Source organism: Malania oleifera, chromosome 12 (genome assembly GCF_029873635.1).
Source record: "Malania oleifera isolate guangnan ecotype guangnan chromosome 12, ASM2987363v1, whole genome shotgun sequence".
In the NCBI taxonomy this organism is placed as follows: Eukaryota; Viridiplantae; Streptophyta; class Magnoliopsida; order Santalales; family Ximeniaceae; genus Malania; species Malania oleifera.
Window position 1 is genome coordinate 58,659,457 of NC_080428.1, and position 24,584 is coordinate 58,684,040.

Consider the following 24,584-nt stretch of genomic DNA (forward strand, 5'->3'; position numbering starts at 1 on the left):
ATAGGGAAATCTGGTCACTTGGAGAAGCAAGAAACAAAATGTTGTAGCAAGGAGCAGTGCAGAGGCAGAATTCAGAGTTGTTGCTCAGGGAATGTGTGAAGGATTATGGTTGCGGAGGCTATTGGAAGAACTACATGCTGAGTTAACCTATCAAGCTATACTGTGATAATAAAGTAGCTATCAGTATCTCTCTCAACCCTATCCAGCATGACAGAACCAAACATGTGGAAGTTGACAGACACTTCATTAAAGAAAAGGTGGAAGAAGGAACTATTTGCATGATATATGTCCCTACTAAGGAGCATATTGCAGACACATTCACCAAGGGACTACCTTGGCAACTTTGTGAGGATTTCATTGGCAAGTTGGATACGATCAACATCTATGATCCAACTTGAGGGGGAGTGTAGAAATCCCTACAGTGTGAATGACGGCCACGGTTGGTGAATGACGACCAGCAGTGCGAATGACGGCCACGGTTGGTGAATGACAGTCACCTACCATGGTGGGCGAGCCACCACCACCTACAATGAGATCTTGCCACAAGCTAGAGGCTATAAATTGAGACCCCCCACCGAAGCTAAACTACACATCTCAACTGCAAATTGTGTCCTCTTATGTTTTTTCATATTTTATTCTCTGTGTACATGTTAAATAGGGACATGAGTATGTAAAGAATACACAATTGAATATACTATTGATTCATTCTCATTCTCATTCTCTACACAGACAACTTGGTTGTACCTTCTTTTTAATCAAATTGCATATGAGATTAGTGATTTCTATTCTAACCTATATTCTAAGGAGGATGTTTGTAGACTGATGGTTAAGGGGTTAGAGTGGAGTCCGATTTTTGAAGATCAAATGTGTTGGTTGGAGAGACCTTTTGATGAGGAGGAAGTCAGAGGTGTTGTTTTTGGGATTCAGAGGGATAAGGCTCTAGGATAGGATGGCTTTAATATGGCTGTTTTTGAAGATTGTTGGGATGTGATTATAAGAGATTTGGTTAAAGTCTTTACTGAAGGGATTTTGAGCAAAAGAATTAATTCCAGTTTATTGCTTTGGTGCCTAAAAGGAGTAGATTTATCAAGATAGAAGACTACAGACCTATACTCTAGTTTTTAGTGTGTATAAAATTATTGTCAAAGTATTAACTAATAGGCAGAGTGCAGTGCTTGGTAACACCATTTCTATGCCAGTGCCTTTGTGGGGTATAGACAAACAGTGTATGCTATTTTGGTGGCTAATAAGGTGGTGGAAGATATTGGAAGGAGAAAGAAGAGGGGTTTCATTTTTAAATTGGATTTTGAGAAATCCTATGATAGAGTTAGTTGGCTTGGATAAAATCTTTGTGAGAAAGGGGTTTGGTGAGAGATAGCGTTGGTGGATGAGGGGTTGTATGTCTAATGTGTATTTTCAGTAATTGGGAATGGTGAACCTAAGTCTTGGTTTAGTGCCTTGTGGGGCATTAGACAAGGTGACCCACTTTCCCCCTTTTTGTTTGTCTTAGTAGCTGATGTTTTGAGTAGCGTGGTAAATAGGGCAGTTGAAAGGGGTTTGGTTAAAGGGTTGGTAGTGCGGAAAGAGGGAGTGGTGGTTTCACACTGTTAGTTTGTGATGACACCATTTTTTTTAGATGATCATAACCCTTGTTTTAGGAGTATTTTGTATGTTCTCCATGTTTTTGAGAGGATGTTTGGGCTTAATATTAACATAGGGAAGAGCGATTCAGCAACTATTAATGTGCTTGATGAGCATGCTAGGGAGTGGTCCTTTGACATGGGGCTTGGTTTATTGGACTGGCCTGACATATAAGGGGGTTAATCCCAAATCTGTGGATTTTTAGAATCCGGTGGTGGAAAGGGTGGCGAAGCATTTAGATGGTTGAAAAGGGGTTCTTTTCTCTCTTGGGGGTAGACTTACTTTAATTTGGGCGTCTGTTTAATATCCAGTTGTATTACTTCTTTACTTTCAAGATTCCTGTGGGGATGCTGGTAAGATTGAGAAAATTATGAGAGATTTTTTGTAGTTTGGAGTTTGTTTTGGGGGGGGGGGGGGGGGGGGGTGGTTGTTCATAGGGGATCATCAGTGAGTTGGGATGTGATGTGCAGGTCTAAATTGGAGGGTAGGCTGGGTCTTGGGAAGTTCGTGTCTAAAAACACTGCTCTCTTAGCTAAATGGTTTTGGCGTTTTCTCCTACAGGATTTTTCTTTTTGGAATAGAGTCATTAGAAGCAAGTTTGGTTTGAGTGAGAATGGGTGGGATATTAGTGCTAGATTTAGATGTTCTCCGGAGAGTCTTGGAGATCTATCTCTCAGATTTATACCTTATTCATTAATCATTCCTCACTCTAAATTTGTGGTGGGAAGGGTTCTGGATTCATTTTGGAAAGACTGGGATGATGTCTTATCCACATCTTTTCCTTGTATCTTCTATTTGAGCTGAGGGCAGAATAGCGTTATTTCTTTCTTTTCTGGTGATTCGTAAAGTCCTTTGGCTTTTGGGATCTTCATTTTAGGAGAACTCTTAATGATAGAGAGTTGGTTAAGCTGTCCTCTTTGCTGATTTTATTGAATAATTTTCATCTTTGGGAGAGGGATGTTTGTTCTCGGTCCTTAGATCATTTGGGGGTGTATTTTTGTAATTTTTTTGTGAGTTCTTGACCCAACCCAATTCTTCTTTTCCTCTTTATTTTATTATTTGGATGGCCAAAGTATCCCCAAAAATTAAGGCTTTTATTTGGTTGATTGTGCTTAATAGAATGAATGCCAACAACATGTTGCAGATGTTTGTGTGCTTTGCTATAATAATTTTGAGACAGCAGCTCATATTTTTTTGCATTGTGATTTTGCTTGGAGGGTATGGAACAAGTTATTTGGTGTTTCAGGAGAAAGTTGGGTTTGTCCAGAATTGGTGGAGGAACTTTTGGCTATTTCATTTGCGGGTTTTGGAAGAAGGATAGGACTGTGTTATGGAAATGTGGTTTCTTTGCAGTGTTGTAGGTGTTATGTTTGGAGCGTAGCGCATGGATCTTTTCGGGGGAAAGAAGTTGAATTTGTTGCTGGTTTGGAAAAAGATTCATTATTTGGCATTGTTGTGGTGTGTTGGGTTTGGGTATTCTAAGGGAGTGAGCTCTCTGGAAGATCAGTAAGATTGGAGCAATCTGATGGTTTGATTTTTTTCTTTCATTACTTTTGCTGTTTTTCCTTCCAGTTTCTATTTGGAGATGTCTTATTTTCCTTTATGTAAATTCTTAATCTATTAAAATCTCTTCTTTTGCTATAAAAAAAAAAAAATAGAAATCTGTTCCAGAAGCTGATTGTTATCTTCTGCAAACCAGACTCACTGCCCTTCTCCTTGCTCAATGTTTCTGTAGCTTCCACAATTTTCTCTCTGACCCCAGGTTTCTTTGTAAGATCTTCCCTATTTGCATTATCTGGATGTTCTTCTGCAAATCTAATTCCCTTGCTTCTTGTCTGATAAGACGAAGGACTGGCAACAGGTTTCTCTTTCTTTTTTTTCAGTGCTTTCTGTGATTCTTCCGTTTTGGTCAGAATGTTGCAAATTCCTCCTCCCTATTTGATTTCTCTAGTGTCTCCAACTCCCTGTTCAATTCCTCTTGCATCTCCGATTCCCTATTCGATTTCTCTAGCAGCTTCTGTGATCCAAGTCTATCTTTGTCTCCCCAGGCAGTAAACCCAGCCCCCCATCAGTTGAGCAAAGCCCCTTAGATGATTATGGGTTTTTAGTTGTGTTGGCTTTTCTTTTTCCACCCAAATTAATCTTGCTAAGCCAGCCCATTTATTCTTCTCTTGGGACTATTGACAAAATAGGCTTCAGAGCAAGTCTTCCAGGCCTAAACCGCATGATGTAAAACTTGTTTTCCACTTCAATTATCTTCAACCCACCTTTTGAACCAGCAGTCTTAAGAAAATATTTTTCAAAATTTGAATCAGATTTGGGTGTTGATACTGCCCTAGATTCTCTCTCTCCTGAATTCATGCTTTCCAAACTTGACTTACGTTGCTGAATTTTCTGACTGGTGTTGCTGGAATTACCCATCTCTGATCAACAGTAGATCGATCCTTCACCATCTCTGCATAACTAGGTTCATCGAGGAGGCCATTATATGCAACTCTTTCCTTCACTCTTCTCTATATCTGAATATCCACAATTTCTACATGAAAAACCCAGCATTTTTGTGTATTTTGTCGTATTATGCCTTCATCTCCTTTCAGTGATTTGCCAAAGATCCACCAACCTGAGGCCTCCTTAGCCTCTGGAACCCTCAAAGAAAATCTTCCCCTGGAATACAGCAGTTTATTGATTGCAATTATACATCCGAATTTGTTTGAAACAAAGTGAACAACCAAAGATCCTCCTTGGTTTATCATTGTTTTTACCCATTGATAAATGGATTTTGTGTCCAAATTTCACAGAGTTGTCATTGAGCCTATTTAACTTCATTCTGTACCAACAGGCAACGTGATTCTCTGTTCCCAGATTTCTCCAGTATTCTAAGAGCTTGCAACGTAGGAACCCACTCAAAGGAGAATAGCGTCCTATCTATTTTGACTGAAGTAGACAAGGCAGAAACTCAAAAAGCCCCTCTTTTTTCTTTCCTGCAAAGTGAAAGCTTAAACCAGAATCAACTCAATGGCTTGCCATAGGAGTAGACACAATCTGAACACGCACTTATTGACTCGAAGGCATCGCTTCTGCAGGAGGAGAGACTCATGCAGTGTCATACTTACAACAAAGGATTCCCATTATCCAGTTCTCCTTTTGGTACTTGCTCTGCATTTGGGAGAATGGATTTCGGGTCTTAGACATGGATTTGTACGGATTTGAATGAAACATAATATAAAATTATACTATATTTCCTGTAAATCCACAGAAATCCAAATCCAAGACCTGAAACCCATACTCCCAAGCACTACCTTAGACTTTTTGTCCACACCCTTGATAGAGCTCCTTGAAACCACCAGAAGCAAACACATATTATAGACATTGCTCCAAAATAGACAATGTGCACAATTTGAGGAATTACTGGTTTTACTTTTTTCTTTTTCAAATGTTTAGATGGATCAGCATTTGCAAGCCATTAAAACCGAGCACTCATAGTTTCAAATTTTCATGCTTTTACCATTAAGTTCTTATGTTCCAAATTTCTGACCTAAGTCTGCTGAATTAGCTTCTTTACCCCCACACAATTAGAATGGTACAGGAATCCTTTCATATTTGACTTTGCACCCTAGTGCTGACATGGCTCATTACTTGTCACTCTTGCCTATTTTCTGCTTCACTTGAGTGGTGAAGCGCTACATGTTGCATGTAGGGGACGCTGCAAAAAAAAAAACATGCTATAAGGATCCATAGAAATTTGACAAGTTACATGTTACCTAATGCAACCCTCCTCCTTTTACCAGGCTTGTGATCAACTGCATGTGGCTATAGTTAATACATCAATTACATCTTTTTTTTTTGGTTGCTTAAGTTCATCGCACTTGATTATTTTTCAATATATCCAATATGGCATTTGATACTAATCTATTGATGTGATTTATATTATGAAGGTTGATGTTTCTGTATCTTCAATTGCACTTCAATCATTAATTGATGCCTCCTCTGGTTCATCGGAACATGGTTGGGAGGTTGGCTGGTCCTTAGCCTCATATAGTAATGAGGCTCAGCCTTATTTGGATTCAATTAAAACTGAGGTTAGTCCATGAGGTTTATGATTTTCAATTTTCACTTATTTGTCCATAATTAGTTTTTTCAATATGCGCACGCTAGCCATTTGAAGCCAATATATATTGCTGGACGACTGTCGAAAAACATTTTATACATGCATCCCACTGCACTTCCCCAAGTGTCTTATGTCAGGCACAAGTACTTTTTAAGTTTTAGAAGAGTCCATCTATGGTGTATCAAAGTTTACCTCTAAAGGTTTAAAAAGTTGAGTGAGACACTATCAAGTGGCAGGGATGATAACTTGGCAATGTTGTTTATCTTTATTCCATTTTTTAAAGATAAATGAAGAATCATATTAAGGAAGGATCCAAAGGAAAGAGGGAATATACCAAAGGGAGAATGAGGTAGCCTCTACCATCTAGAAGATGAAAAATAGAAAAATAGAATCACAAAAAACAAGAAGTTTAGGACTGTTCCTTTTCTGCTCAATCAGACATTCCTCTTAAAAAAACTCATTTGTTAAAATCGAAAATGACATGAAGAACAAAAGCTCCTAAAAATTATAGCATCCAACTGAATGCACCAAATTAATGCAAGCATAGAAATTCTCCACAAGGTCTTCCTTTTACCAAAACCCCTAAAAGAAAGAGAACATATATTTTTTCTTTGAAAAACATATAACAATTTATTATAGACCTCCCAAGAAAATGAATAATATAAGAATAAATGAGAAACTTTCATCACTCTGATAGTGGAGTACACTGGTCTTTTAGGTTTACAAAGAAGTCTGTCCTTCCTCAATGGATAATATTCAGTAGAGTGATAAGACATTGTCTCCCAATAATTTGGGTTTCAAGAATGCAATTTCTCTTGAAGAAGGTAGAAATCAGCAGTAGGAGCATGATTGGTACTAGTTGAATGATAAATATAGGGAAAGACTTGAAAGAAAGTAGCTTCCCAACTGTCATGGGCCGAGTATTTCACACCTTGTGAAGGGCCATGCGGCACTAGCTAAAGCACTCTTGTTTAACAAGTCAACCGAAGATTACCGAGGTTCACCACAAGAACACATCCACAGTAGTTGAATGTAAAGTAAGCAGAAGCAATAAACAATTCATGAAATCAAATGGAAAGCAAGTGACAAACATTGAAGCAATGCAATTCATTAGAAAACAAAAGCTAGTGAATTTTACAAGACTGATGAACACTCACCCTCCCCTAAAGGGCTTTATATGCTATTTTATCTCGAGCACTTGGAAACATCAAAATGTTTAAGGAGTCATACTCCCATTTTACACTAGGGCATAAACACACTCAAAGCATAAAGCCTCTACTAGTATTTACATGATGGTAATCCATCCTTTGTACACAAGACAAGTGGTCACAAGCAAGCATAATGCCTTGAACAAGCTAGGCTCTTGACATTCTTCCTCTCTTATGCGGTCGATGTCGTCGTAGACTTTGATACTAGGTGCACTTCAACTTGGTCCACGAACGGTTGCATGTCTTTCGCTAAAATCCAGCTGATTTGTTAGTCTCCAAGGCCTTTACACACTTCACTAAGAACTTGTATTGCTTCTTCCATGAGAATGTGAACTTTCTGCCTATAAGGATGCTTTCGACTTCGCTTCTGTCAGGTTGCATTGTCTTCATTGTTGCTTTTGTTGACTAGCTTCTGCTTGAATCTCCAGTGTCAGTGTTGAATGACTTGAGGCAGCTAACATGAAACACATGATGCACTTTGATCCAAGTTGGAGGATCAACCTTGTTTGTATGAGGCTTTCTCGACTTTAGCTAAGATGGGGATTGGTCATTTATATTTGCGAAGTAGTCTCCTATCTCGAACCAATAGTGACCTAATCTATTTAGGATGGAGCTTAGTAAGCACCAAACACCCGCGTTAAATTGAAATGGTCTTCTTTTCTGATCTGTCCACTTCTTCATTAGCTTTGAAGCTTTCTCCAAGTAGGCTTGTGCAATCTCTGCATTCCATCTCCATTCTTTGGTGAAGATGTATGCTCTTGGACTCTTTCCTCTATACGACTCATCCATTTTGTAAGGTAATAACTGTTGCTGGCCTATAACAGGCTCAAAAGGACTCTTGTTGGTTGTTGAGTTCTTTTGGGCGTTGAAACAAAACTCAACCACATCAATTAGTTGCACCCAATTTTTCTGAGTGGCGGTGATGAAATGACACATGTACTCTTCTAGTAAAGCATTGATTCTCTCCACCTATTTATCTATTTGCAGATGGTAACTTGAAGAGATGTCAAGTTTTGAACCAAGGATTCTAAAAAGTTCTATCCAAAAGTTGCTAGTGAATCTTAAGTCTCGGCTAGTAATTATGTTTTAGGGAACACCCTAATACTTCACAATATTTTTGAAAAATAATTGTGGTGTCTCCTTCACCGAACATTATTTTGGTGTAGGTATGAAAGTACCGTACTTTAAAAACCTGTGTATAACCATAAGTATAGACTCTACATCTTTCACTCTTGGAAGGCTAGTGATGAACTAAAGTGAAACACTCTCCCATAGTCATGTTGGTACTTGAAGGGGTTCCACTAGTCCTACAACCTTCTTCTACTCCACCTTGGTCTCGTTGGCAGGTGAGACAAGTTCAAGTTTACTTGCCCACCTCTCTCAATAGTGTCTTCCTTATATCTCCAGCTCAAGACACAAAGATCTAGTTACCATGTGTCATTAGAAATCCATATTCTAACCAGAACTAGCATGCTCTGCCCTGTTTTGTTAGCTTTATGAGGTTTTGGGCAAATGGATCTTTGGCAAAGTTCTTCTTAATGCTCTCCTGCATTTTTGTGTTAACCTTACTTAGTGTCAAGTGTGTTACCATCGATAAGGCTGCAAGCTTGACCTCCTTGCTTAGTGCATTTGCAACTTGGTTCATCCACCCACTTTGTGCTCAAATAAGAAATCAAACTTCACTAGGAATTCTTGCCAATAGCCCTTCTAAGGTGATAACTTTGGCTGTGTAAAGAAGTGACTTGCGGTCCAGTTATGTTTTCACTACGAACTTCTACCCAAGGAGGTAATGCCACCACACGCAAAGACAGTATTACCGCTAGCATCTTTCTCTTTTAAGTTGTTGCGTTTGACTTCACTAAGCTTATGGCTTCATACGTAATAGGATGTCCCTCCTGTAAGAAGACTCCTCCAATGGTATAGTCTGATGCATCTGTTTGTACTTTGAAGGGTTTCATGATGTCTGGAAGACCAAGTATTGGATCTTGCATCTTGGCTTTCTTCAATTTGTTGAAGGCTCCTTGACACTTCTTTGTCCAATTCCACCCATGACTCTTCTTCAGCAGCTCTATTAAAGGAGTAGTTCTCCTTGAATACCCCTCCATGAATTTCTAATAGTAGTTGGCAAGTCCTAGAAAGGAGCACAACTCCTTTCACTATCATTGGTATCTTTCAATCTTGAATAACTCTTACCTTCTCCATATCCATCCGGATATGACCTTAGTTGATTACATGACCAAGGAATTTTATGCTCCGGTGAGCGAAAGAGCACTTCTCTTTCGTCACGTACAGATTGTTCTCCTTTAGCTTGTTGGACACCTTCCATAGATATCTTTATGTTCCTCTAGAGTGGAACTGTAGACAACTATGTCATCCAGGTACATAGTTGTCATGAATTGAAATTCCAATATAGTGTATTGTGGATTAAGAATCGAATCGAATCGTAAGATTTACACAAATTTTCAAAAATTGATTTCAAATGACATGCACTTGTGTGTTAGATTACCATTTTACCTAAAAGCTTAAGCTACTAGGTTGTGGGCCAACAATGTATATCAAGCTTTAACACTCCCCCGCATGTGTAACTTGACAACATGTGGAGAGATAAGCAAATGATAAATAACACCACAGAATAAATGCGGGCGACAAGACTAGAACCCAGGACCTTCTGGTAACTAGAGTTCTAATACCATGTTAGATTACCACTTTACCTAAAAGCTTAATGGGTGTTATTTATCGTGTATTTAACCCATGTGTATCAAGCCTACCCATGGACTCCTCCGGTGCTAACAAGTGGTATCAGAGCCAATGGTTTGTAACTTTGGGTGAGCGACATTATAGAAATAGTTGAGGTGTGAAACTAATTCTCTTGACGTGCTAACAGTTGGAGGACTAAGTGTGTAACCGAGGCCAATAAGGATCATCTAAACTTGGAAGATGAATCTGAATGGGGTCAAGATGTGGGAGGTAGGATTGGTTTGGAGGTACATGGAATGCAATCCAAGGCATGCAAGGTGCGGTGGTAAGGCCCACTTAAGCAACTGTTGGAGAATTGGGCTTACTCCCATAAAGGAGATGGTTTCCGTTCAAGAGGGATCAGTTGGAACTCACAAGTGAGGGGGAGATTGTTGAGAATTCCATTTGTGAGTTTGTCCCACATTGAAAAAATTGAGTGGAAGATGGGTGCTTATATACATGGTTGGGTCCAATACCAAATAGGCTTAAGCTTTTGGGTCAAGTTGGTGCTCACCCATGTGTATCAAGCCTACCCATGGACTCCTCCGGTGCTAACATTATGTATGACAAAATAAAATAGCAAGAACACATTGAAATATCAACAAATATGGTTCAATCATGTTGTTAATTGGAATGATGCTTGCCTTTGAAGCAAGTTTTATAGTTCTAAATCCTACAATGATCTATTTAACTCTACATATATTTATATAAAGGAAAAATTAGCCATACAAAAAGATACACCATGTTCTATCAATCCCACCTTTATCAAGTATCCAATTATGGTAGTTTGCGACAAAATATAAGTCTAACCACACGTGTTATGAGATGTCATCTACAATACAAAAAAGATATGTAGAAGACTACATTCATATTCATAATTTTGAATAACTAGACTCTAAATCATCTATAGAATATAGACTACTGATGTGAAATGTGGTGCATTATCATTCGTCATCCCATTCCCTAAAGCAAGGCCATTGTCATCGTCTTAATCGTTTTCATTGTCGTCATCATCATCTTCATGTTCCTCTTCTTCTTCATCCCCTTTGTCATCATCAATCAGCTCAATGTGATGTTCTTCATCATTTTTGCCTTTTACTTTGTGATCAAATCTCAGGTTCTTTGGTCCTAGATAATCATATAACAATGCAAATTATTGGAATATAGAAAATTTATTTTAAAAGCTGCACCCGTCATTCATAAATTAATTACTTAGAGCAACAAATATGAAGTCCTAGTCATACAACTTATACCTCTCTTTTTTTTCTTGCTATGCCCTAATCTTGCATTATCTCAAAGCACAATTGACATTTATCCATAAATGTCTTTTGGTAGACAAGGATCTTCCTTTTTGGTAATCCATTCATCATCTAATTCTATGTCCAATAAACAAATTGGATCATATGTCTCATTGCTTTGTTGCCTCTTCGCTTGCCTTAGCTTTAGTTGAATGTTGTACTTAACAAAGACAAGAACAGAGTTTTTGTTGTTCTTGTTAAAGCTTGATATACATTATTGGCCCACAACCTAATAACTTAAGCTCTTAGGTAAAGTGGTTATCTAACATGGTATCAAAGCTGGTTACCAGGAGGTCCTGGGTTCTAGTCTTGTTGCTCGCGTTTACTGTGTGCGTTTAAAAAATATTATTGTGTTCCCCTATCATGGGTGTTATTTATTGTGTGTTTATCTCTCCATGTGTTGTCGTGCTGCACGTGTGGGGAAGTGTTAAAGCTTGAAATACATTGTTGGCCTACAACCTAATAGCTTAAGCTTTTAGGTAAAATGGTTATCTAATAGTTCCAACCGATTCCTTTTTTTTGGAGTGGAGATGGTTAAATGTGCTCCAATTTCTCTCACACCCCATGATACTACATGTGAGGCTAAGGACTTGTATTGCAAATCTTTGAAGCTCCTATCACTCCTCTTTATAACTCTCCAACCATAAAGCCATATATATGATCAAAAAAAATGAATAAACATCATATCATATTTATGATTATGAACCAAAGAAGAAAACTAAAAATTGAAAAAGTTATCATAAAGGCAAGTAGGCAACTATTGAATTGATATAATAACGAGTTATTTCATGTCTCTTGTTAGATTAGCCATGCTTAAACCAAACATCCCTTCGATTTTTTTTTTTTGAATTTCTCCAATTGTTGATCAATCTTGATCCTTGTTTCAACATCTAGATACATTTCCTCAATAGTGTCATAAAGACCAATTTCCACTTCCATGTCCGCATTAAATCCATCACTATATTGGAACCTACAAATAAAAGAAGTGATAAAGATATATGAATAGTTAATAGGCTCATCGCTCATATAACATGTTACTAAATTTATTTAGTTTTTGGACAACGCAACTTACCTAGGATTACAAAAATATCCTGCTGCATGAAGTGGCCTATGGAGTTGCAAATCTCATCTCATATCATTGATGCTCCAAATATGATCATACTTGGTTTTTTGATGATTAAAGTTTTTGGCGATTTGTTCCTTTGCTCTATCCATGGCTCATATATATATATACAAACCCCATCGCTGGTCTTGCATTACCATCAATAAGCCTCGGAACTTTCACAAATGGGCTCACACACTTCAATCAATACTTTATTGCTTTCCAAAACATATCATCACACAATAAGATGCTCTCCACTTTCTTAGCTTCCAACCTTGAAGCATAGTGGCATGTAGCCCACTCCTTCGATGCAAACATGGCTTGAAAAGCAAGCTTGTTTTGCATTCACCATAAACTCTCCACTTTTTCACCATTGCATTCAAGGTTTGCTGCTTAAACCCTTTTCCCTTAACTCCTTTGCCCTTAGTTACAAAAGCATCCATGGTGCTTCTTCTTTGCCCCTTCTATAGTTTGAACATCTTCTTCTTGTTCCCCAGTCTCTTCTTGAAAAATTTCTGTTTCATTTTTAGCATTCTTTTGTTTTACACCTTCCAAAATATTCCCAATTTTTTCGTTCATCTTTTCTAGACACTTCTTACTAGGAGCATTATCATGATCCCCTGCAAAGTGATGTTTCATTCTAATTCTGCCACCTTATCTTTCGAGCCCACAATAATTGCACTTCAAGTGCATGCTATTATCATTGATTTGGGAACAATGATACCATGTAGGATCTTTACTCTCTCTGTTGGAGCCTTTTTTCTAGGCTCAGCACTTGAACTAGAGGCCATCTTCCCACAATTCAACAATTAAATAAGCACAAACTTTCCAATTCAAATGAGCAATTTTCAACCTGAAAATAAAAAATGAATAACATATTCAAAATGAGTAAGAAACAACGTATAATATAACACTATGTACTATATTACTAATTTATTATAACTTTATATTCTATAATGAATAATTGAATGTTTTAAAATATTACAGGGCCTAATAGTTTATTATAATTTATAATATTTTATTAATGTTGTCATTGTTGAATAGTTGATGCAATATATTTAATAATAAAAAATCATGTGTATGCATTCTTTAAAAAAATAAGGCCATAAGGAAATGAATCAAGAAAACATTAATAAAAAAACTAAACTTTATGGTTTTTGGGACTATATTTTAAGAGAATGTATCATAAAAAAAATAATTATTTGAACCATATTGTATTTTATAAGAAAAAAATATCATTTTTAATGCATAGTGCCACAAGCTTTCTTTAAAACTTGAACAAATAAAATAAGAGAAACAGTAAATTCAAAATATAAAACAAAACTAATTAAAATATAAAAAATGAATAAAAAATGAAAGGAAGGCAACTAAGTTAATGATACATACCTACAGTCCTATATAGAACACAATAGCACAACCCGTATTCTGGTTCTCTGAGTTGTGAGTCTTCTCCCCTGTTGAGACCGATTCTTCAACAGCAAATAGAGCAGAGTGGAAAATAAGAAAGTTCTGAAGAGAAGAGAAGACACTATTCAAATGGTCTTTCTTTTACGGCAAACTAGAGGCAAGAAGGAGATGACTGATTTTCGTTCAATGGCAGAAATAAAGAATAAGGAATTCTTGAAAAGAAAATAGAGGGGGCCAAAGGGAATGCCAAAAGTCTCTTTCTTTGGGACAGAATTTGCCTAAATAGCACAAGTAACTAAATCGTGCCAAAAAAGAGGGTAAAAGTGGGTTTTAAAGTAGTTGGCGATGGGAGAAAATAATTGTTTTGAGTCATGCGATTCGACTCGATTTGATTCATCAATTCACTCTGAGAGTCGTACAATTTTTCATCGGTTCAGTGTTTGCTTCGATTCTCCATGTGATTCGACTCGAAATCCCCTCAGCTCAATTTGAATTGTATGACTCAATTCAAGAATCAATTGATTCTAACAACTATGTCCAGGTATATCACGATAAAATTGTCGAGGTACTCATGAAATACTTGGTTTATCAAGGTGTGGAATGCTGCTGATACATTTTTCAACCCAAATGGCATCACAAAGAACTTATATGCTCCATGTCATGCATGTTGTATTTGGTACATTCCCATTTGCTATCCTCACTTGTAGTAGCTTGAGATCAAATTAGATTTGGTGAAGTACTTTGCATGACTTAGTTGATCAAACAAATCAACAATTAGTGGAATAGGGGTACTTGTTGTCCACAGCTACCTTGTTGATCATGCAGTAGTACACACACATCTGTGTGCTCCCATCACATTTCCTTTGAAACAGAACTGATGCTTCTAACGGTGCTTTGGAAGGAGATAAATAGTCTGCTTCCAAGAAATTTCCTCAATGTTGCTAACTATGGAGGTGCCATCAAATATTGACCCTTTAGTAGGCGATTTCACCCCTGTTAACAACTCGATCTCATGCTCTGCACATTGTCGTGGAGACACTATCACAACTTTATACTCATCCAACACCGGTTGGATGGTAGTAGGCACCTACTTTTGGCTTACTTTTTCATCAACCACCATCGTGGCAAGATATGTTTGTTCACCCTTCCTTAATCCTTTCTTGAGCTGCATGGCAAAAAGGAACTTCTCATCATTTACTTTCTTTGCAACGACTTGCACTATGCAAAGGTGGTCTACCATCATACACAGGGAACTAGAAAACGACATTAGTACTATCTTAGTCTCCTTTGAGAATTTCATTTTTAGAATCACTTGGAAATCATCCAATGGCACAACTGTGAAATTTGCATGTCCTACCCATTGTCCAAGCTTCACAGTGACTTTCTTGGCTACTCCTAAAGTAGGGTGAGCTGCAAAGTTAATTGCTTTAATGCGTCCTGAATCCTTCTCTAAGGTCAAGTTGAGTCTTTGCTTTTCTATTTGTGAAACAAAATTATGGGTACCTGTGATATCAACCATAGTATGGGTGCTCTTCCCATTGATTTGTAGATCCACAAACATTAACCCTTTAGCTTGGGTAATTTTTGTCTCATTTATCGGCCTTTCCAACGTGTTCACTAATCGCATTGCACCTATACTCGAGGTCCTCATACTCATCGTCTTGTAGTGCCCCCTCCGCAATGGAAGCTTGTGAGGCATTGATTGATGACTTTTTCGATCACTCAAAAACTCAGAGACGGTCGCAACATAAGAAGCATGTCATCTTATTCTTAATAGGTTTTGAATGATTGAGATGATGATAATTCTTTTGAAGTTGATGCCTTGGTGTCGGCTCCCCCTCTATTGGGCTTGCCTTTCTTAAAAGACTTTCTACTATTTCCACCCCCACCACTCTCTTTGGACGTTGTAAAACTCTTTTTTTTGCATGGACGGTCAAGCATTCCATGGTGGCATATGTGGTAGGCAAGTTTTAGACTCTTTATTGATGAAGTTTTATCCTTGCCTATAGTTTAATCCCCTCAAGAAAATAGAACAACTTATATTTCTTCGACATGTCCCTGCTATCCAACATCAAAGTAGAAAATTGTTTCACATACTCCCTGATTGACCAATTGTGCTTGAGGTCGCTCAGTTTACATCGAACATTGTTCTCAACATTCTTAGGAAAAAAAATTGGGCCTTGAGCTCTCTTTTCAAGCTTTCCCAACAATTAATTACACAACGTCCACTCTCAATTTAATCACACTTGGTATGCCACCATCGCTTAGTGTCACCATCCAAGTACATTGTTGCAGTGGTTACCTTCATCTGCTCTAAGTCGGTCCTTATCATGTAAAAGTATTGCTCCATGTCAAATAAGAAGTTCTCTAACTCCTTAACATCATGAAACCCCTAAACGTTTCTGGGTTCTGGCACCCTAGTTTCTCTATACCCTAGAGCATTGGAGTTTCCTATTGTAGGAACCATCAGGTTCATATTTGCAGTCAAATCCACCATCTAATCCTACAGAGTTTCTACCATATGGTGGAGGTCCTCTGGCATATCCTCCATAGAAATTTATTGATGTTTTTGTGATCCCTCCAAAGCTTTAACACATTCAACAGGTTTGACCATCTCCATGACCACATTGTTGGCTGCATTAGCTTGCGCTTCTAGTGGTTCAATTCTCTTGGTATTGGTTGGCATAGTCTCTTACCAATGCATAACACAATCCCACAAAGAAGGCAACTAAATTCACATAGCAAGTAACCAAGCTTTGATACTAGCTGTAACGGTCTCGACCCAACTCTGGTGAGTATTGTCCCCTTCGATCCATAGGCCTAACGGTTTTGTCCTATAAAACACGCTTCACATAATTATAGTATGAACCAACCTTACGTGCCCAAGATCTCCCTAGTACACATCCAATGTGGGATCATGACGTGCTCTCTTGTCTGATCTTGACGCCCTTGTCAAAGTGGTCCACACCTCTATGTAGGATCCACCCACATGACGGTACCCCAAAGTGGCTTTGATACCAACTACCACGGGCTGAGTAATTCACACCTCGTGAAGAGCTATCTGGCACTAGTTAAAGCACTCTTGGTTTTAACTAGTCATTCAAAGATTACTGCAGTTCATCATAAGAACAACCCAGTTGAATATAAAGTAAGCGGAAGCAGTAAAAAATTCATGAAAGCAAATGGCAAGCAAGTATTAAACATTGAAGCAACGTAATTCATTAACAAACATCTTTGTAAGAAACAAGTGTTTAAAGAAGGAAGCAAGTAGACTAAAAAGACGTTTTTATGCTATTTTACAAGATTGATGAACACTCACCCTCTCCTAAAGAGGTTTATATGCTATTTTAGCTTTGGCACTAGGAAACATCAAAATATATGAGGAATCATACTCCATTTTACATGAAGACATAAACACACTCAAATTATAAGGCTTATACTACTATTTACATAATAGTAACCCATCCCAAGCATACAAGACAAGGGATCACAGATAAGCATGATGCCCTGAACAAGCATGGCTCGTGACACCAACCCAATGATCCCTTCCTAAAACCAAGCTCTTTATTCATACCAACTTTACTTAAGGGAAAAAGTGAAAAACTTGGGAAACAAATTCTGTATACTTAGACTTAGTACATGTCGTGCAAGAGTGCAACCATTTTTTCTTTCTTGATCCAAGTTTGCAATCTTTATGCACATTTCTGTTTATATCAAGTTTTGTTATTTATGAGTCCTTAGGTTATTTTTGTAGTTCCTGAAATTTGGGGTTTATTTTGGTCAAATTAGCTCTTAGGAGTCATTTTGCAATATTCAAGGGTACTTTTGTGGTAGGAGTTATTTTTGGTGGGCCTTTGGCCTTTTAGAAGATGAGTGATTTTTAGAAGGGGTTATGTGCAAAATGGGAGTTGGCTTCTTTTGGAAACCTTAGGGTTGGTATAAGTAGAAGCCTTCAACCATTTTTCAGAAGTTTTTGCTAGTCTTTGAGAAGATTTCTTTATTGAGCACAGTAACTCTAGACCAGCTAGGGTGGTTGTGAAGATTTGGAGGCTTGAGTTTTGAAGTTGCGATGCCTACTAGTCCCTCCATCACTTCTAGCAGAAAGCTGCCTTTATTGCATGGTTTTCTGTATGAAACGGTGCCAAAAACAGGTAGGGCAAGTAGCAAGACCTTGGGAAGATCCTTGTTGGAGAATACTGAAGAAGAATTGGATTGAGTATTGTTGGGTTTAGTTAGTATTATTATGTGTTTAGTTTAATTAGTATTATGTGTATTTGGGAGCATGGTTGTAGTATTTGTGTATTCTAAGGATATGTTTGTAATGTAATGTAATTATAGGAGTTTATATGTAATTTCATGTGAAAAGGCTTTCTTATAGATAGTGTGAAAACCATGTCATAAGCAGTTGATTGTTGACTTTGAATTTGAAGAGCGAACGTGAGACCCCCCTTGTATCTCCTCTCTCCTCCTTTCCCTTCCTCTTCAATTTCTTTTAAATCTTTCCCGTGAGTGGAGATCCTTGATGCTACCTCTGCATCATTGAGTCTTGGCCTTGATGTTTCTCGATTGTTTTCTTAATTCCTTGGGAATTATCATCTTTTATTGGGCACTTATATGGAAATTGCCTTCTTTGTTGGATTGAAATTCATAGCTGTAATCTTTTACTATTTTGAGGATTCAGTTGTTATTTGGTCCAAAGATGGTGGTTAGAATACTATTATGAATTATCAATATTTATTTATCAAATTTGATCTATTCTTATATTTATTTGCATCAAATTGGTATATGAGCAAGTTCGATCTTGTGGGTTCTTAACCGCAAGCGATGAAGAGGAAATTGGGGCCATAGAGGTAGATATGTGACTGTTGAGATGTTTGGAGAGTATAGGAACAAGTTAGACTACCAACTTAGCTTATTGCACAAGTTATAGGTAATTGAGGTCACTGAAATGATGATGATAATGAATTTGATCATGTTAGATCAACAAATGAAATCAATCAGTAATCTGAGGCTAAAATTTAGAGTTCCAGTGATGAAAGGAGTTCTGAAAATGAAAGGCTTGCACCAAAAAATAGAAAGTTTCTAAGATGGGGAGATCACATTGTACATGCTCTAAAAAGTTCCAAAGAGTACGGTGTACAAGTACATACTTCAAAATTTGATGTTGACATGGAAGCTGAAGGATTCTTGGACTGGGTTGATAGCATTGAGAGCTATCTAAATGTACTAGTAGAGAGGAAAGTGAAGCTTAAGGGAGCAAAGCTTGGGGGACCTGCTTCTACTTAATGGAAACATTATCAAAAAGATTGTGAGAATAGGGGGAAAGAGAAAATCAAAAGATTGGATGAGATGTAAGAGGCTGAAGACTTTATTCCTGCCCCAGGATTATGAATAAACCTTTTCCCAAAGGGTTCAAAACTTGAGGTAGTATGAGAAGTTGGCCAAAGAGTATGCTCAAGAGTGAAACTTTTCCATTAATCTTCTTAAAAGCTCACGATGGTGCTGCTCTATCGTGAAAAGCCCTCTCTTCGCACATCTCGCTGGTGCTTGAAATCATGTTGATAGTACAAACTGATGGTGGAGGTTTGTTTAATATAGATTGGAGGGAAGCCCTTCACTCTGAGATTAAATAAGATAGGGAATGTTGGAGCTCTATATGTCCTTGAGAAGAACCCCGTAAGTGAAATCAGTGGGTATTTCTCTCTTAAGCTACGACTTCATGGTTTTCTCCAGGATTCTTGTCTCACAAAGGTAGGTTGTGCAAGGTTTTTCGAAGAGTCCGAGTGGGATATGTCAAATATTGGATGGGGATTCATGCAACTATGGCAGAAAAATCATGGAAATAGGGCATGGATGGAGGGGTAAAAGGTATTCCATTTTTGTTCCTGAACGGCTGAAATAGGATAAATGGTCTTGATTTGGGGATGTGTTTGTTGCTTTGGAGAGTTTTGGCCAATCTGGATCTAATACAATAGGTGACAAGAAGAATGGTAATCGTTGATGGAGTCAGATTGTATCAAGTAGCTCAAGTGATGATGGAGGTCGTTCGATCACTAAGAGTGTGCAAGAGAGGGTCTGTGCTCGGTGCGAGTGAGAATGAACAAGAAGTTCATTTCATCAGCTTTGAGCAACCAAGCGACAATAACAACGGTATTGTTGCCGGTTGAGCAGCTGAGATCAAAGGCAGCCAGGGTTTCATGTAGGGGTGATGAGTTGACGAAGTGATGTGCCGTGTCGGCGCTTGGGTACGGTGTCAAATATGCGAGGGTTCCTGCATCATTCTAGACGTAGGCAGGTAGAAACGTTAGTTTAGGAAACTATGATTAGATTAGCAACGTGGAATATAGGGACACTTATGGGTAAAAAGCATGGAAATTGTGGATGCAATGATCAGAAGAAGAATTAATATAATTTGCCTTCAAGAAACCAAGTGGGTGGGGGAGAAAGCTATAGAAATTGATAAATCAAGATTTAAACTTTGGTACACTAGAAAAGAAAAGCATAAGAATGGAGTAGGAATTATTATAGACAAAAAAATTAAAAGATAGTATAGTTGATGTAAATAGAGTATGAGATAGAATTATAAAAATCAAGATGGTATTAGGACAAGTGATAATAAATATTATTAGTGCTTATGCTCCTCAAGTCGGCTTAGCAGAAAATCTTAAGAGACAAATTTGGAAAGATATGGATAGTATTATACAAGGCATACTAGGGACAGAAAATATTTATAGGAGGAAATCTGAATGGATACATTGGAAGGGATAATAAAAAAATATGAGATGATACATAGAGGATGTGGATATGGAGACAAAAATGAGCTTGGGGAGATGATCTTAGATTTCGCTATGTTATATGATTTTAGTATAATGAATACTTGCTTTAAAAAGTGAGAAGAACACTTAATAACCTTTAAAAGTGGACAAAATAGAAGTCAAATAGATTTTTTTTTTTTAACTAGGAGGGTAGATCATTTATCATGTAAGGATTGTAAAATTGTTTCAGGTGAAAGCCTAACCACACAACATAGAGTCTTAGTGTTAGATATATGTATTAAAAAATGGAAGAAAAAAGATAAAATAAACCATTGTAAGAGAACTAGGTGGTGGAACCTAAAAGGAGAAAATATAATAAAATTTAAAGATAAAACGATCAAAGGTTGGGATTGGACTATAAAGGATGGGATAAATAAGATTTTAGGTGAATCAAGAGGAAGATTCTCGAATAGCAAAGAAAGTTGGTGGTGGGATAAAGATGTACAAAAAGCCATAAAGACAAAGAATTTGGTATAAAACGTGGAAAAAATGTAGAAACAGGGATAGTTTTGAAAAGTATAAGGAGGCAAGAAAAGATGCAAAAAAGGCCGTTAGTGAAGCTAAATACAAATCATTTAATAGATTGTATGATAGATTAGATACAAAAGAGGGGGAAAGAGATTTGTTTAAACTTGATAAAGTTAGAGAAAGGAAGAGTGAGGACTTAGGAAATGTAAAATGTATAAAAAGCGAGGATGATATTGTCTTGAATAAGGATGAAGACATTAAATAAAGATGGAGAAGTTACTTTAGTAAGTTGTTTGATGAAAACCAAATAGAAGACTTAAACTTGGAATTGTTAAATGAGGAAAAGACTAAAAATAAAAGATTTATTCGAAAAATTAGAGTTAACGAAGTTAAGTTTGCACTAAATCTATGGGACCATATAACATTCCAATTGAAGTTTGGAAATACTTAGGTGATAATGAAATTATATGGTTAACTAATTTATTTAATACAATTATAAAAACTAAGAAAATGCTAGATGAATGGAGGAAAAGCACTTTAATTCCTATATACAAAAATAAAGGAGATATTCAAAATTGCGATAACTATCATGGAATTAAACTTATGAGTCATATGATGAAACTATGGAAAAGAGTAGTTGAACAAAGATTAAGGGTAAAAATGAAGGTCTCAGAAAATCAATTTGGTTTTATGCCTAGGAGATCTACTCCACATAAGCTATATATCTTTTAAGAAGATTAATGGAAAAGTTTAGGGAAAAGAAGAGGGACTTGCATATGATATTTATTGACCTTGATAGTTGGTATACTGATGTCATTAAGGATATGTACGATGAAGTAATGACTAGTGTAAAGACTATAGATGGAGATACTAGAGAATTTCTAATCACCATAGGTGTACATCAAGGATCTGCTTTGAGTCCCTATCTTTTTGCTTTAGTGATGGACCAATTGATTAAGAGTGTTCAAAAGGAGGTTCCATGGTGTATGTTGTTTGCAGATGATATTATATTAATTGATGAAACTAGGGATGGAGTAGAGGCTGAGTTAGAATTATGGAGAGAAGTTTTGGAATCTAGAATATTTAGGATAAGTAGAAATAAGACAAAATATATGAAATGTAATTTTAGTAATGATAGGAGGAATATTGGAGACAAAGTTAAACTTGATGATGAAGAAATAAATAGCACTTGTAGATTTCGATACCTTGGATCTATTATGCAAGCTGAAGGAGAAATTGAAGATGATGTAGTGCATAGAGTTAAAGCAGGTTGGGTAAAATGGAGAAGTGCTTCAAGTGTGCTTTGTGATCGTAGAATACCCTTAACATTGAAAGGGAAGTTTTATAGGACAGCTATAAGACCAGTTATGCTATATGGATCAGAATGTTTGGTGATGAAGAAGCATAATATCTAAAAAGTAAAAGTTGTCGAGATGAGAGTGCTTAGATGGATGAGTGGTATAACATTGAAAGATAAATTAAGGAATGAACATATTCGCAGTAAGTTAGGTGTAGCTGCTATAGAAGACAAGATAAAGGAGGGACGACTTAGATGGTATGGACACTTGCAACGTAGGCCATATAGTGCACCAGTGAGGAGGAGTGAGTTATTTATTATGGGGGGTAGTAGAAGGGGTAGGGGTAGACCTAAAATAACATGAGAGGAGATACTAAGGATTTAATATTCTTGAATTTGTCAAAAGAAATGGCCCATGATCGCATAAATTGGCGGAAAATGATTCATGTAGCCGACCCCACCTAGTGGGACTTAAGGCTTGGTTTTGTTGTTTCGTTGTTGTTTATGATGAGGTTAATAAAGTTGAACAAAAGGTTAAGGATGGAATTCTACCTACTCCAGTCCAAGAAATCTCTAGTAAAGACATTAAAACTTAGTGTTTGTTGGATGCATTGGACCACAAGTTGTTTGATTAAGGAGGAAATGAAGTTAGGCTTGACAGCGGAAAATCAAAGGTGAAGAGGGGTCAAAGGAAACTAGCTAACTTGAAGTGTTCAGTGGACTATGACAGGAAGGGATTGAAGAGTGGATTTTTGGGATGATATTAGCAGTTTCTTTTGCTTCTCTCTCTTTATTGATAGATTTTCTTTTGCTATAAAAAAAATAAAAAATAAAAATAGTATGCTCAAGAGTTTCATAGGCTTTCATTTTGGTGCATTCTTTCTGAAACAGAAGTTCAAAGGGTTATTCACTATGTGAATAGTCTCAAAATGACCATACAAGACTAAGTAAGCTTGCAACGGCCTTATATGGTTAGTGATGTCCAGTCACAACTTGCCCACAACATGCCTAAGAAGCTTGGGGCTGATTGCAGCACTGGTGCATCAGCTAGTGAGGTGGGTGGCGGCATGGCTGCACTAAAAGTGGTTGAACAGCAGCCCCTACACATGCTAAACAACCGATGAGCAACAATAGTGGTAAAACAGCTAAGTACATCCTAATAACCCAGGGAAAACAGTGTTGAATTGCTTCAAATTCTTTAAGCTTGGGCACAAGTCTAAGGGTAAAGGCAGAGTTAATCTTGTTGAGGATCAAGGGGCTGATTGTGACGAGAATTTCACAATTCTTGAGGACCAAAGCATCAACTAGAAGCTGTACATGATGTGGTGGAAGAGGGGATCGATGGTGATGTCCTTAGTGAGGCTTTAGTCATTCAAAGGCTGTTACTTTCTCCACCATCCAGCAGCGACATTGGCTACATAAGAATATCCCTTATAGGAAGCTTTGCAACTAGTGAGACATTGGTTTCTCAAGAGATGATGGACAAGCTGGGATTGAAAACTAAAAGACATCCGCAACCATATCGGATTCTGCAGCTCAACAAAGGAAATGAGGTAATTGTCTCTTCAATATGTCTTGTTAATTTCTCAATCGGGTCTTTTAAAGAATCCATTTATCGTGATGTGGCTCCCATGGATGCATTTCCTATTCTTCTTGCCCCTCTCAAAAATCTCTTTACATTTTGGGAGCAGTGCATGCAAAATTGAGCAGTGGATCTTAGAAGAATTCCACTTTGAATGGCATGACTCTTTCTGTTTCTACACTGCCATTTGAGTTGCGTTGGGGAGAAAGACGGTACAGTTGTCTCTTCCTAACAAATAGTAAAAGAGTCTCCTAAGATGGGAGCAAACGATGTGCACTTACTATGGCAATATGACCAAGGCAAATCCACAATGATATCAAGAATATTTATTCATATTTTGTGAAATATGGTGAGAAAAAGAATAAGCTTGTGCTAAAACGGGTCAGGGATGATGATGTTAAGAGGCAAGAAAATGGATGTGCACTAGCTCTCTTAAATAAAAGGGATTTGGTGAACCAAGTAAGGAAAGTGGGTTGGTTACAATCCCTTTTTCAAAAGGAAGGAAAGCTGCAAATGGAGTTTCCAGATGATGTCAAGGAGATCCTTGATTGGTTCAAAAATGTCATGCCAAATGAGTTACGTGACAGTATTTCCTCCCATGAGGGATGGACAAATCACGTTACATAATTTGTCTGACTGTTGAATGAGCCCAAAGAAGCATGAAGAGCTTCAAAAGTATGTTAGGGAGCTTCTTAGAAAGTGATTTATTCAAGAGAGACTACGCCCATGTGGAGAATGTTTGTGGACAGCGGAGCTATCAAACAATATCACCATTAAATATAGGTTTCCTATTCCAAGATTGGATGATATGCTGGATATGCTAGCTAGATCTCAGATTTATTCCAAGATTGACTTGAAGAGTGGTTATCATGAAATTGGAATCAAACTTGGAGATGAGTATGGAAAACAGCCTTTAAAACCA

At 37.4% G+C, this 24,584-nt stretch overlaps 1 protein-coding gene across 1 annotated transcript in view; it reads left to right on the forward strand.

Annotated features, from left to right (window-relative positions):
* LOC131144175 (glyoxysomal processing protease, glyoxysomal) overlaps positions 1-24,584 on the forward strand; it is an 87,517-nt gene that overhangs the window by 14,532 nt on the left and 48,401 nt on the right. The window contains exon 7 of the mRNA XM_058092625.1: positions 5,577-5,720. Coding sequence (XP_057948608.1) covers positions 5,577-5,720 — 144 coding nt within the window. The remainder of the gene's footprint in view (positions 1-5,576; positions 5,721-24,584) is intronic.